Source organism: Nerophis lumbriciformis, linkage group LG03 (assembly GCF_033978685.3).
Source record: "Nerophis lumbriciformis linkage group LG03, RoL_Nlum_v2.1, whole genome shotgun sequence".
Classification (NCBI taxonomy): Eukaryota; Metazoa; Chordata; class Actinopteri; order Syngnathiformes; family Syngnathidae; genus Nerophis; species Nerophis lumbriciformis.
The window spans coordinates 2,954,896-2,970,322 of NC_084550.2; the positions used below are offsets into that span (position 1 = coordinate 2,954,896).

At 39.6% G+C, this 15,427-nt stretch overlaps 1 protein-coding gene across 2 annotated transcripts in view; it reads left to right on the forward strand.

Moving 5' to 3' along the window:
* Nucleotides 1-15,427, forward strand: part of LOC133577858 (metal transporter CNNM4) — a 152,972-nt gene that overhangs the window by 73,911 nt on the left and 63,634 nt on the right. For both annotated transcript variants that reach the window (XM_061931938.1, XM_061931947.2), the window contains exon 4: nucleotides 8,102-8,271. In XM_061931938.1, the coding sequence (XP_061787922.1) occupies nucleotides 8,102-8,271 (170 nt within the window). The remainder of the gene's footprint in view (nucleotides 1-8,101; nucleotides 8,272-15,427) is intronic.

Sequence of the window (15,427 nt, forward strand, 5' to 3'; positions counted from 1 at the left end):
TAAAATCAACAGGACATCCTTGGGCAGAAAACAACAGAAAGTTGGCAATTCCCCCTTCAAGACAAAAAAGTACTAAAAACAGTCACTTTTGCCTCTTTGAGCTGTAATTTGACCCCCTTAACATGCTTCAAAACTCACCGAACTGAACACACACATCAGGACTGGCAAAAAATTGCGATTTAATAAAAAAACCTAACCCCAAATCTCAAAATTGCGCTAGAGCGCAACTGAAAAAACTGCTCCTCGGAAGAAAAAAATGACAAAACTGCCTGTAACTCCCACTGGGAAGGTCGGAGAGACATGAAACAAAAACCTCTATGTAGGTCTCACTTAGACCTACATTTCATAGATTGACAACCCCCCGCAAAAATCAACAGGAAGTTTGCTATTCCCCCTTTGGGAGTCCTTATGCAATGGGCCATGCGGGCCCTAAAAATGCAGTACCCGTGAATGGAAAGACACATGCAGTGAGTGACTTTGTCTATAAAATAAATAAATAAAACACTTTTTTTTTAGACTATTTTTACATGGCTGTTGTTGCGTTTTGGACCAGTTGTTCCTCCCAGGGAATTCAAGTCTCAATTCGCTCCCAAGTTCTTTCCGACACTTAAAGCTGAGTTGAAAAACCACCAGAGACAGAATAGGTATTTTCTTGTATATTCTCAAAGCTTTGACAACATACATTTTAGATTGAGACCAGTCTTAACCCTAGAACCTTCTATCCCGCACACCCAAAATGGTCTGTCTTCCCGATCCCACCACACTCTCTCGCGTCCCATCTCTGTAGCCAAAACAAAATGCTAGTCTAAACACATTCCAAAGAACTCAAGGTTATCACACACAGTTTGCTTGCTGACAGAGCATCAAAGAGAAGAAGTGGAAAAGACAAGCTGTTTTCAAATATGACAAAGAAATGGAAGAAGTACAACTAAAATTCGGATATATGTAAATATCTGCCTCCGACACTGTTATGGGAGAAAAATCCATAAATTAGCCGCACCGTCTTATAAGCCACAGGGTTCAAAGCGTAGCGGGTTATAGTCTGGAATTAACAGTAGTCAAATGCAGGTACTCTTATGTACTGAGCCTCGTTTTGGTTTTGGTCCTTGGCGCAGGTTTGCACCCCACCGAGTAACACTCAAGTTTATTTTACCTGCAAAAATCTTATTTCTATTGAAGGTTTCTGTGTGCCTGTCTGAGCACGCGACAATGCTCACATGACGTAGCATCAACGTGTGTCTCAGCACGTTTTCTATTTACTTGTTGCGTTACTTCCTTGATGTTGTATTGGCGCTTAAAGTTAAAAGCCGGCAAAGAATGTCAAAAGATGAAAGGGGCAGCGGGAATGGAAGAGTGGCTGCGTTGACCGAGCCCAGGATTTAATATGTAGACCCAAATGAAAGAAGTGTGTTTGCCTTGAAAAGGTGATGGATTCCGTCACACCAGTGTGTGTGTGTGTGTGTGTGTGTGTGTGGACACACTTGTGTTTGCAAGGCAGACTGGTTCTTTGTTGGCAGCATGGGGTGTGGTCCAAGGAACTTGTAGCCCAGCCTTATTGCAACAGCCCAGCCCGTTGTCCTGCTGCCTTGAAGCTTTGTTTGCGTTAGATAAGTTAGTCATTCCGTGTGGCAGCACTCACATGTTTCCAAGATTATGGCTTCAATGAATGAATCCATGACAATGCTTCGCAATTATTTTCTGTCCGGTTTTTTTTTTTTCATGCCCCACCCGCCTGAGATACTATTGAGAACCTGAGAATATCTTTATTCTCTATATGCCAAAATAGGTCACTAGCAATTGATCAAATGAAGAGCTTATCTTACTTTTTTTATACAGTGCATCGGGAAAGTATTCACAGCGCTTCACTTTTCCCACATTATGTTACAGCAGTGGTTCTCAAACTTTTTTTTGTCATCCCCCACTTTGGACAAGGGGGAGTTTTCAAGCCCCACCTGCCCCCATCGCCCCCAACAGCGCGCTAATGCCAAGCTTTAACATTTTCAAATTTATTGAACATCAAGTTGTATACATTCAAACTCAATAACATAAAATAACATCAAGTTCAATGATAAATAAAATAACTGTGCAGTTGTGGTATAACTTGCATCAAGTTCAATAATAAATAAAATAACTTCTATCAAGTTCAATAATAAATCAAACAAAAGTGTTATAACTTGCATCAAGTTCAATAATAAATCAAAAAAAGTGTTATAACTTGCATCAAGTTCAATAATAAATCAAAAAAAGTGTTACAACTTGCATCACATTCAATAATAAATAAAAAAAAGTGTTATAACTTGCATCAAGTTCAATAATAAATCAAAAAAAGTGTTATAACTTGCATCACGTTCAATAATAAATCAAAAAAAGTGTTCTAACTTGCATCAAGTTCAATAATAAATCAAATAACTTGCATCAAGTTCAATAATAAATCAAAACAAGTGTTATAACTTGCATCACGTTCAATAATAAATCAAAAAAAGTGTTATAACTTGCATCAAGTTCAATAATAAATCAAATAACTTGCATCAAGTTCAATAATAAATCAAACAAAAGTGTTATAACTTGCATCAAGTTCAATAATAAATCAAAAAAGTGTTATAACTTGCATCAAGTTCAATAATAAATCAAAAAAAGTGTTATAACTTGCATCACGTTCAATAATAAATAAATAAAAGTGTTATAACTTGCATCAAGTTCAATAATAAATCAAATAACTTGCATCAAGTTCAATAATAAATCAAACAAAAGTGTTATAACTTGCATCAAGTTCAATAATAAATCAAACAAAAGTGTTATAACTTGCATCAAGTTCAATAATAAATCAAAACAAGTGTTATAACTTGCATCAAGTTCAATAATAAATCAAAAAAAGTGTTATAACTTGCATCAAGTTCAATAATAAATCAAAAAAAGTGTTATAACTTGCATCACGTTCAATAATAAATCAAAAAAAGTGTTATAACTTGCATCACGTTCAATAATAAATCAGAAAAAGTGTTATAACTTGCATCAAGTTCAATAATAAATCAAATAACTTGCATCAAGTTCAATAATAAATCAAAAAAAGTGTTATAACTTGCATCAAGTTCAATAATAAATCAAACAAAAGTGTTATAACTTGCATCAAGTTCAATAATAAATCAAAACAAGTGTTATAACTTGCATCAAGTTCAATAATAAATCAAACAAAAGTGTTATAACTTGCATCAAGTTCAATAATAAATCAAATAACTTGCATCAAGTTCAATAATAAATCAAAAAAAGTGTTATAACTTGCATCACGTTCAATAATAAATCAAAAAAAGTGTTATAACTTGCATCAAGTTCAATAATAAATCAAATAACTTGCATCAAGTTCAATAATAAATCAAAAAAAGTGTTATAATTTGCATCAAGTTCAATAATAAATCAAACAAAAGTGTTATAACTTGCATCAAGTTCAATAATAAATCAGACAAAAGTGTTATAACTTGCATCAAGTTCAATAATAAATCAAATAACTTGCATCAAGTTCAATAATAAATCAAACAAAAGTGTTATAACTTGCATCAAGTTCAATAATAAATCAAATAACTTGCATCAAGTTCAATAATAAATCAAAAAAAGTGTTATAACTTGCATCAAGTTCAATAATAAATCAAACAAAAGTGTTATAACTTGCATCAAGTTCAATAATAAATCAAAAGTGTTATAACTTGCATCAAGTTCAATAATAAATCAAATAACTTGCATCAAGTTCAATAATAAATAAAATAAAAGTGCCACTTTGCAATCTTTGCAAAAAAAAAAAAGGAGGAGCTATGCATTTGGCAAGACAGGGCAAGTGACAGCACTTTGCCCCAGGAGAGCCACCTTGCTTCACTGTGAAACAGCACGGCTGTATGATCAGCTCCCATTTCCTCACACAGTGCAGAGAACAGTCGCGCTTTCAGTGGTCGTGTTTTGATCAAATTGACCGCGCTCACAACATCTGTTAAAACCTCATTGAGTTCGGGGCTGAGCTGCCTTGACGCGAGTGCTTCCCGGTGAATGACACAGTGTGTGCCCGTCACATTTTTGTTTCTCTGCAGGCGCTGGCTCTGGCTCGACGACCTTTGAGGTGCGAGTCACAAATGTATATATTTGTGTAATTGTGGTCCACACATTAGCCTGCTACTCATCCGCGCGAAAGTTTGTTCCGCTTAGCCCCGCCCCCATTAGTTACTGTTGCTATGTCTGTCAAACTTTCGCTCCTACCGAGAAATGTAAAGCCTACAGTAAAAATAAGTACCGGTAATTTCCATTTATTTATATAGCGGATTTCACAGACAGAATCACAAAGTGATTTACAGTGTGTATAGAAAATGAAAGCATAGTAAAAAAAAAAATAATCTAAGAATATAATAATAAAAAAAATTTTTAAAGTGAAATTTCCTCCCGTTCCTCGCGCCCCACCTGTCATGTCTCTATTCCCCACCAGTGGGGGGCGCCCCACACTTTGAGAAACGCTGGGTTACAGCCTCATTAGGGATTACATTCATTTTTGTTTTCAAAACCCTACACACAATTTCCAGACAAAAGCCATTTTAAAAGTAGATTTTAAAAGCCTTTTGCGCGTAGATTTGCCGAACGTGGTAGTGCAAACTAGTAGCACAACGTGACAGCGTAGCATAACATGGTGGTGTCGTGGCACAATGTGGTATCAATATACTTAATTAATTAGATCATTTTTTTATTATCTATAGCAGGGGCGTCAAAAGTGTGGCCATTTGCGGCCCACAGCTAATGTTTTAAAGGCCCACGGCACATTCTAAAAATACTATTAAAATAAACAAAACATAACAAAAGTGGGGAAAAAAAAGCTTACAGGTGAAATATAATTTAGAAAAAGTTGCAATGTTGACTAATAAAACAAAGCTGGGTTTTTTTTTCTTTCTAACTGTCATTGCTCAAAACATAATATTGAATCAAAATCAATGTTATTATGAATTATTGACCTATCCAAGGTTCCCATTACTTCACATCAAATATTCAATCAATGATCAATCAATGTTTATTTATATAGCCCTAAATCACAAGTGTCTCAAAGGGCTGCACAAGCCACTGTCAAGACTTGGTCCAGGATGCAACGGAAAGTTGGCTCGTGCGAGACGGGAATGAAGGTACATGATTTATTATTATCAAAAAAAAAAAGGAATAAATGAAAGCGCGCACAGTGGCGGAGAATAAACTATGAAACCAAAAGACTATAGCAAAAAAAGTACAAACAAAAAACACGCACAATGGCGGAGAACAAACTATGAAACCAAAAAGACTATAAATATGGAACAAAAACTTACTTGGCTTGGACAAAAGTCGTTGCTTGAGGAATTGACATGAAAAGAAGTATCAGGCATGGACAGAGCATAAATGTGTTGAGGTCGTCAGGACGAACAACAGAAAATGAATGAACTTAAATACTATGGACATGATTAGTGAAAGCAGGTGCGTGACTCAAAACGTGAAACAGGTGCGTGACGTGACAGGTGAAAACCAATGGTTGCTATGGTGACAAACAAGAGTGCACAATGAGTCCAAACGTGGAACAGGTGAAACTAATGGGGTAATCATGCAAACAAGACAAGGGAGTGAAAAGCCAGAAACTAAACAAAACATGATTACACAGACATGACAGCCACAACGACATCCTCGGTACAAAGCCCACACCCTGGATTATAAATAATGTAAATAATTCAATGTGATTATCTTGTGTGATGACTGTATTATGATGATAGTATATATCTGATAGTATATATCTGTATCATGAATCAATTTAAGTGGACCCCGACTTAAACAAGTTGAAAAACTTATTGGGGTGTAGGGCTGCAGCTATCGATTATTTTTCTATCGATTAATCTATAGATTATTTTTTCGATTAATCGGTTAATCTATAGATTATTTTTCGATTATTCTATAGATTATTTTTCCTTTTACCGATTTTTTTTTTTTTTATTTAAAATGAAGAGGAAAAAATAAATGTAGGCCAGTTTTTTCAAAAGGCATGGCTTTTATTTACAAAAAAAAAAGTATGGCCACTCAGTCAACATTGACAACAACATGACAAAATATTCTGTAACAATGTAAACATTTAAAACTTTTAACATTCAACAAAATTAAAAGTAGCTTATTTGCTTTTTAATGTGCAAATATAAAAGTAAACATCCAGTGCAAATCTTAATATTCTGGAATAGTATAAGCATTTCAAAAGTAAAAGTATTGCTTATTTTGCTTTAAAATGTGCAAAAATAAAGATAAACATCCAATACAAAAAAGTGCAAAACGGAAATATTCTGTAACAAGTGTAAACATTTCAACAAAAGTAAAAGTATTGCTTATTTGCTCAAATGTGCAAAAATAAAGCTAAACATCCAATACAAAAAAGTGTACAGTGTAAACATTTCAACAAAAGTAAAAGTATTGCTTATTTTGCTTAATAACACAACAATGATAGTATGATTAAAGTGAAAGTTAATTGTTGGTTTGTACATAGTATATGTAACTGTTAATGTTGTAAAAGGTATTTGCACAACTAATTAACGTTAGCGTTTGTGACACGTCTTGTGCCGTGGGGTTCTTTCAGGACCGACAGACTGAACGCCAGACGGCTTTGCCAGGTTTACAATCTTTTAATTTTACACAAAGTCTTTTCTCTTCCAACTGCGCGGATCGCGCACCTGGGCACGGTTGCGGCGTCGCTCCCGGCGCGCCCCGCCTCGCCGCTCGCTCGCCGCCGCCGCCGCCTCTCCACAGTGTTAAAGAGGAGCGCGTCTTTGTAAACACTGAACAGGCACGCCAAACGCGCCTCTCAGAGCGAAACGGTGCTTTAGTTTATGAATTTACAACGCAGATACAAATGACACATTCATGTTTTTGTGTAATAATGACAACGTATACGCACGCGGACGATTGACTTGTTGATGGTGATGGCAAGAACGCTGTCGGGGGTTTTCTTTTCAAATGTTGGTTCATAGCCGTTGTGCTGCTATGATAGGCCATTTCCGCTCGACACAGTGTGCATACAACAACATTATTAGGCCGTTTATTGAAATACTCCCACACTTTTGACGACTTTTGGCGTGCTTTTTTCCCCTCGCTCGCATCGTCTGCTTTGCGCTCCGCCATGACAGTAGTGTGACGTAAATATGCGACGCGCCGACGCACAAAAACGGCGTCGACGTATTTACGTAACCGATGACGTCGACGCGTCGTTTCAGCCTTATTGGGGTGTTACCATTTAGTGGTCAATTGTACGGAATATGTACTTCACTGTGCAACCTACTAATAAAAGTCTCAATCAGTCAATCAAAACACATAGAATCATCATACTGCTGTGATTATATGCATCAAGTGTTCATTCAAGGCTGAGGCAAAATATCGAGATATATATCGTGTATCGCAATATGGCCTTAAAATATCGCAATATTAAAAAAGCAGCCCTAGTTCAATGATGCCATTTCTGTTTGTCATGTATAATTTTGTCTATTTTGTGTTTATCCTTGAATAAACAGGTCAGTTTCTTGTTACCAACCATTGTGTATTATTCAAACTCCCCTAATTCAGCTGGCTAGTTGTTATCAAGAGTACTAAAACCCTTTTCAACATGATTCTGACAACTAAGTAGGCTAAATAACTTTAAACGTTTAATACATGCTCGGATAGGCCAGTATCGGTCAGTATCGGTTATCGGATCGGAAGTGCAAAAACCTGGATGGGGCCATCAGAATCAGAATCAGAATCAGCTTTATTGTCATTACGCAAGGTAACAAGATTGAGGCCATTCCATACAGTGCGATGTGTGCATGCTAGAAAAACAATGTGCAAATATATAAAAATATAAAAAATGTAGAAGTGCAATGAATATGGTGTGAAATTAATATATACATGAAAAAAAACAAAAAAACAAAAACAGGGTGGTTGGTGGAATGGGTTATTGCACCGAAGAGAAGGCAGTTATGAGGGACAATGGGGCAGTCCGTTCAGGATGGTTATGGCCCTGGGGAAGAAGCTATCATCCCTATACGGCATGATAGTAAAAGTTGTATTTGATGACACCAACCAGTTTGTGTTGTGTTTTGTGCAGAGGTGGCCTTCTTCAACCCGACACAGATCTCAGACAAGGTCCTGCTGCGAATCCTTCGCCACCCCGACGTGATCCAGGAGATCAAGTTCAACGAGAGCGAAAAGTGCTCGCCGCATCACTACGTCTACCAGAGGGGCAAGCCCGTCGACTTCTTCATCCTCATCCTGCAGGTAAGACGGCGTGTCAAAAATGTCACAAAAGTATTGATCATTTTGATCATAAACGGACAGATTGCCTTCCTTCCAGCTATTTAGTTGTTCTCCCCTAAGTTTGAGTGGTAGAAAAGCAGCCATAAAATAGAAATCAGCTCAACTGCGTCTCAAATTTCCACTTTTAGTAGAAAAGGCCAAGTTGTTGTTGGTTCTCCAGATTATTGTTTAGCTTCCCATATTAGTCACGCTGTATGTCAAGTCCTTTATAGGAAAACAAAACCATTTCAGTTCCAATGGTTTTGTTTTCCAGCTGAGTGTAGGTGGAGAAGGCCAGCCAGGATGTACACAGCTGTGGCCCCTCATGGGGAGCACAGTGGGGGCCTGTCATTCATGCCTGTTGTGGAAGACGTTTACTGTGGGGAAAGAGAGGCGTCATCTTGTCATGATCACAGTATTTACCTCTAATATACCATATTACATCATATCATCTTTAATGCATCGTATTTAATGTACATCATAATTCATGTATTGTACCTCTAATATTTCATATCATATTTTGTTATTTATACTCCTCTAACGTACCACATGTACATCATCATTCATGTATTGTACCTCTAAGATTTCATTTTAATGGTCTGATGTACCACATAAGTGGTTTGCCCGATTTGAATATACAAATAAGTGGTCTGTACGCCTCTAATGTACCATATAAATGGTCTGTGCATCTGTAATGTACCATATAAATGGTCTGTGCATCTGTAATGTACCATATAAACTGTCTGTTAGCCTCTAACGTACCATATAAATGGTCGGTGCGCCTCTAATGTACCATATAAATGGTCTGTGTGTCTGTAATGTACCATATAAGTTGTCAGTGTGCCTCTAATGTACCATATAAGTTGTTGGTGCGCCTCTAATATACCATAAAGTAGGTCGGTGCACCTCTAATGTACCATATAAATGGTCTGTGTGTCTGTAATGTACCATATAAGTAGTCAGTGTGCCTCTAATGTACCATATAATAGGTCGGTGCACCTCTAATGTACCATATAAATGATCTGTGCGCCTGTAATGTACCATACAAATTGTCTGTTAGCCTCTAATGTACCATATAAATTGTTGGTGCAACCTCTAATGTACCATATAAATTGTTGGTGCGCCTCTAATATACTCTATAAATGGTCGGTGCGCCTGTAATGTACCATATAAATGGTCTGTGCATCTGTAATGTACCATATAAATTGTCTGTTAGCCTCTAACGTACAATACAAATGGTCGGTGCGCCTCTAATGTACCATTTAAATGGTCGGTACGCCTCTAATGTACCATATAGTAGGTCGGTGCACCTATAATGTACCATATAAATTGTCTGTTAGCCTCTAATGTACCATATAAAGGGTCGGTGCACCTCTAATGTACCATATAAATTGTTGGTGCGCTTCTAATGTACCATATACATTGTTTGTGCGCTTCTAATGTACCATATAAATTGTTGGTGCGCCTCTAATATACTATATAAATGGTCGGTGCATCTGTAATGTACCATATAAACTGTCTGTTAGCCTCTAACGTACCATATAAATGGTCGGTGCGCCTCTAATGTACCATTTAAATGGTTGTGCGCCTCTAATGTACCATATAATAGGTCGGTGCGCCTCTAATGTACCATATAAATTGTTGGTGCGCCTCTAATATACTATATAAATGGTCTGTGCATCTGTAATGTACCATATAAACTGTCTGTTAGCCTCTAACGTACCATATAAATGGTCGGTGCGCCTCTAATGTACCAGTCAGTGTGCCTCTAATGTACCATATAAGTTGTTGGTGCGCCTCTAATATACCATATAATAGGTCGGTGCACCTCTAATGTACCATATAAATGGTCTGTGTGTTTGTAATGTACCATATAAGTTGTCAGTGTGCCTCTAATGTACCATATAAGTTGTTGGTGCGCCTCTAATAAACCATCTAAATGGTCTGTGCGCCTGTAATGTACCATATAAATTGTCTGTTAGCCTCTAATGTACCATATAAAGGGTGGGTGCACCTCTAATGTACCATATAAATGGTTGGTGCGCCTGTAATGTACCATATAAATGGTCTGTGCATCTGTAATGTACCATATAAACTCTCTGTTAGCCTCTAACGTACCATATAAATGGTCGGTGCGCCTCTAATGTACCATATAAATGGTCTGTGTGTCTGTAATGTACCATATAAAGGGTCGGTGCTTCTCTAATGTACCATATAAATGGTCGGTGCACCTCTAATGTACCATATAAATTGTTGGTGCGCCTCTAATATACTATATAAATGGTCGGTGCGCCTGTAATGTACCATATAAATGGTCTGTGCATCTGTAATGTACCATATAATAGGTCGGTGCGCCTCTAATGTACCATATAAATGGTCGGTGCGCCTCTAATGTACCATTTAAATAGTCGGTGCGTCTCTAATGTACCATATAATAGGTCGGTGCGCCTCTAATGTACCATATAAATGGTCTGTGTGTCTGTAATGTACCATATAAGTTGTCAGTGTGCCTCTAATGTACCATATAAGTTGTTGGTGCGCCTCTAATATACCATATAATAGGTCGGTGCACCTCTAATGTACCATATAAATGGTCTGTGTCTGTAATGTACCATATAAGTTGTTGGTGTGCCTCTAATATACCATATAAATGGTCTGTGCGCCTGTAATGTACCATATAAATTGTCTGTTAGCCTCTAATGTACCATATAAAGGGTCGGTGCACCTCTAATGTACCATATAAATTGTTGGTGCAACCTCTAATGTACCATATAAATGGTCGGTGCGCCTCTAATGTACCATATAAATGGTCGGTGCATCTGTAATGTACCATATAAACTGTCTGTTAGCCTCTAACGTGCCATATAAATGGTCGGTGCGCCTCTAATGTACCATATAATAGGTCAGTGCGCCGCTAATGTACCATATAAAGGGTCGGTGCACCTCTAATGTACCATATAAATTGTTGGTGCGCCTCTAATATACTATATAAATGGTCTGTGCATCTGTAATGTACCATATAAACTGTCTGTTAGCCTCTAACGTACCATATAAATGGTCGGTGCGCCTCTAATGTACCATATAAAGGGTCGGTGCACCTCTAATGTACCATTATAAATTGTTGGTGCGCCTCTAATATACTATGTAAATGGTCGATGCGCCTCTAATGTACCATGTAAATGGTCTGTGCATCTGTAATGTACCATATAAACTCTCTGTTAGCCTCTAACGTACCATTTAAATGGTCGGTGCGCCTCTAATGTACCATATAATAGGTCGGTGCGCCTCTAATGTACCATATAAATGGTCTGTGTGTCTGTAATGTACCATATAAAGGGTGGGTGCACCTCTAATGTACCATATAAATGGTCTGTGCGCCTCTAATGTACCATATAAATTGTTGGTGCGCCTCTAATATACTATATAAATGGTCGGTGCGCCTGTAATGTACCATATAAATGGTCTGTGCATCTGTAATGTACCATATAAACTGTCTGTTAGCCTCTAACGTACCATATAAATGGTCGGTGCGCCTCTAATGTACCATATAAATGGTCGGTGCGCCTCTAATGTACCATATAAATGGTCGGTGCGCCTCTAATGTACCATATAAATGGGCTGTGTGACTGTAATGTACCATATAAGTCGTCAGTGTGCCTCTAATGTACCATATAAGTTGTTGGTGCGCCTCTAATATACCATAAAGTAGGTCGGTGCACCTCTAATGTACCATATAAATGGTCTGTGTGTCTGTAATGTACCATATAAATGGTCTGTGTGTCTGTAATGTACCATATAAGTTGTCAGTGTGCCTCTAATGTACCATATAATAGGTCGGTGCACCTCTAATGTACCATATAAATGGTCTGTGTGTTTGTAATGTACCATATAAGTTGTCAGTGTGCCTCTAATGTACCATATAAAGGGTCGGTGCACCCCTAATGTACCATATAAATTGTTGGTGCGCCTCTAATATACTTTATAAATGGTCGGTGCGCCTGTAATGTACCATATAAATGGTCTGTGCGCCTGTAATGTACCATATAAACTGTCTGTTAGCCTCTAACGTACCATATAAATGGTCGGTGCACCTCTAATGTACCATTTAAATGGTCAGTGTGCCTCTAATGTACCATATAAATGGTCTGTTAGCCTCTAATGTACCATATAAAGGGTCAGTGCGCCTCTAATGTACCATATAAATGGTCTGTGCATCTGTAATGTACCATATAAACTGTTTGTTAGCCTCTAACTTACCATATAAATGGTCGGTGCGCCTCTAATGTACCATTTAAATGGTCGGTGCACCTCTAATGTACCATATAATAGGTCGGTGCGCCTCTAATGTACCATATAAATGGTCTGTGTGTCTGTAATGTACCATATAAGTTGTTGGTGCGCCTCTAATATACCATATAAATGGTCTGTGCGCCTGTAATGTACTATATAAATTGTCTGTTAGCCTCTAATGTACCATATAAAGGTTCGGTGCGCCTCTAATGTACCATATAAATTGTTGGTGCGCCTCTAATATACTATATAAATGGTCGGTGGGCCTGTAATGTACCATAAAAAACTGTTTGTTAGCCTCTAACGTACCATATAAATGGTCGGTGCGCCTCTAATGTACCATATAAACGGTCTGTGTGTCTGTAATGTACCATATAAGTTGTTGGTGCGCCTCTAATATACCATATAATAGGTCTGTGCACCTGTAACATACCATACACATGGTCTGTGCACCTGTAACATACCATACACCTGGTCTGTGCACCTGTAACATACCAAAGACATGGTCTGTGCACCTGTAACATACCATACACATGGTCTGTGCACCTGTAACATACCATACACATGGTCTGTGCACCTGTAACATACCATACACATGGTCTGTGCACCTGTAACATACCATACACATGGTCTGTGCACCTGTAACATACCATACACATGGTCTGTGCACCTGTAACATACCATACACATGGTCTGTGCACCTGTTACATACCATACACATGGTCTGTGCACCTGTAACATACCATACACATGGTCTGTGCACCTGTAACATACCATACACATGGTCTGTGCACCTGTAACATACCATACACATGGTCTGTGCACCTGTAACATACCATACACATGGTCTGTGCACCTGTACTGTATCATATAAATGGCTTGTACACTTCTAATGTATCTAATTGAATGTGCCCTTTAAATGGTGTGTGCACCTGTAGTGTACCATATTTGTTGTCTTTATAACAGACTTCTAATGTATCTAATTGAATGGTGTGTAATGTACCGTATTTGTTGTCTTTATAACAGCCCAAACACAGCTTTAGTAGTTTCTGCTGTGCATTCGTGTGGTCGTGCATTCATTTGCCACTTTGCGTTCTGCTCATGTTTGTTGTGCAAACAAAAGGGTGGCAACACAGGAAGTGTGGCCAACCCAGTATGGGAATAAAAACAACTTTTTGGACACCTACGGTGAAGTGAAGAAATGGCCTATCTACGGGATGAAGGAGTGTGGGAGTACTTCAGACTTGTGGGAAGTACACACCACACGGTTGCTCCTCTCCCACGACCATGAATGTGCTGGTGTGCATTTTTCTACAGTTGAAATAGCAAAGTGTGATTCTTCCAGGCATGCTTTCTCAGCGTTAACCCTTTCAGACAAACTAATTAGACGGCATCATTCTTGTGTGTCCACAATTCACTGAAGTTGAGGTCTTTAACAGGGAGTTTGGAATGGTTCTGCATGGTTGGTCACGGAGTTATTGGTTGATGATGCTTTCTTACCGTATTTTCTGGACCGTAGGGCACACCGGATTATAAGGCGCACTGCCGATGAGGTCTATTTTCATACAAAAGGCTCATTAAATGGGTCATATTATGATTTTTGTTGTCGAGGCGGCCGATTGGAGCTGTGGCCGCAAGGTAGTTGGTGCCTGTCGTGGCGGTAATCCTAGAACCCGTTGGTGGACGGCGGCGGTGAGGGATGCCGTCAGGCTGAAGAAGGAGTCCTATCGGGTTCTTTTGGCTCATGGGACTCCTGAGGCAGCGGACAGGTACCGACAGGCCAAGCGGTGTGCGGCTTCAGCGGTCGCGGAGGCAAAAACTCGGACATGGGAGGAGTTCGGGGAGTCCATGGAAAAAGACTTCCGGACGGCTTCGAAGCAATTCTGGACCACCATCCGCCGCCTCAGGAAGGGGAAGCAGTGCAGTGTCAACACCGTGTATGGTGGGGATGGTGCTCTGTTGACCTCGACTGCGGATGTTGTGGATCGGTGGAGGGAATACTTCGAAGACCTCCTCAATCCTACCAGCACGTCTTCCTATGAGGAAGCAGGGCCTGTGGAATCTGTGGTGGGCTCTCCTATTTCTCGGGCTGAGGTTGCCGAGGTAGTTAAAAAGCTCCTCGGTGGCAAGGCCCCGGGGGTGGATGAGATCCGCCCGGAGTTCCTTAAGGCTCTGGATGTTGTGGGGATGTCTTGGTTGACAAGACTCTGCAACATCGCGTGGACATCGGGGGCGGTACCTCTGGACTGGCAGACCGGGGTGGTGGTTCCTCTCTTTAAGAAGGGGAACCGGAGGGTGTGTTCCAACTATCGTGGGATCACACTCCTCAGCCTTCCCGGTAAGGTCTATTCAGGTGTACTGGAGAGGAGGCTACGCCGGATAGTCGAACCTCGGATTCAGGAGGAACAGTGTGGTTTTCGTCCTGGTCGTGGAACTGTGGACCAGCTCTATACTCTCGGCAGGGTCCTTGAGGGTGCATGGGAGTTTGCCCAACAAGTCTACATGTGCTTTGTGGACTTGGAGAAGGCATTCGACCGTGTACCCCGGGAAGTCCTGTGGGGAGTGCTCAGAGAGTACAGGGTAACGGACTGTCTTATTGTGGCAGTTCGCTCCCTGTATGATCAGTGTCAGAGCTTGGTCCGCATTGCCGGCAGTAAGTCGGACACGTTTCCAGTGAGGGTTGGACTCCGCCAAGGGTGCCCTTTGTCACCCATTCTGTTCATAACCTTTATGGACAGAATTTCTAGGCGCAGTCAGGGCGTTGAGGGGATCTGGTTTGGTGGCTGCAGGATTAGGTCTCTGCTATTTGCAGATGATGTGGTCCTGATGGCTTCCTCCGGCCAAGATC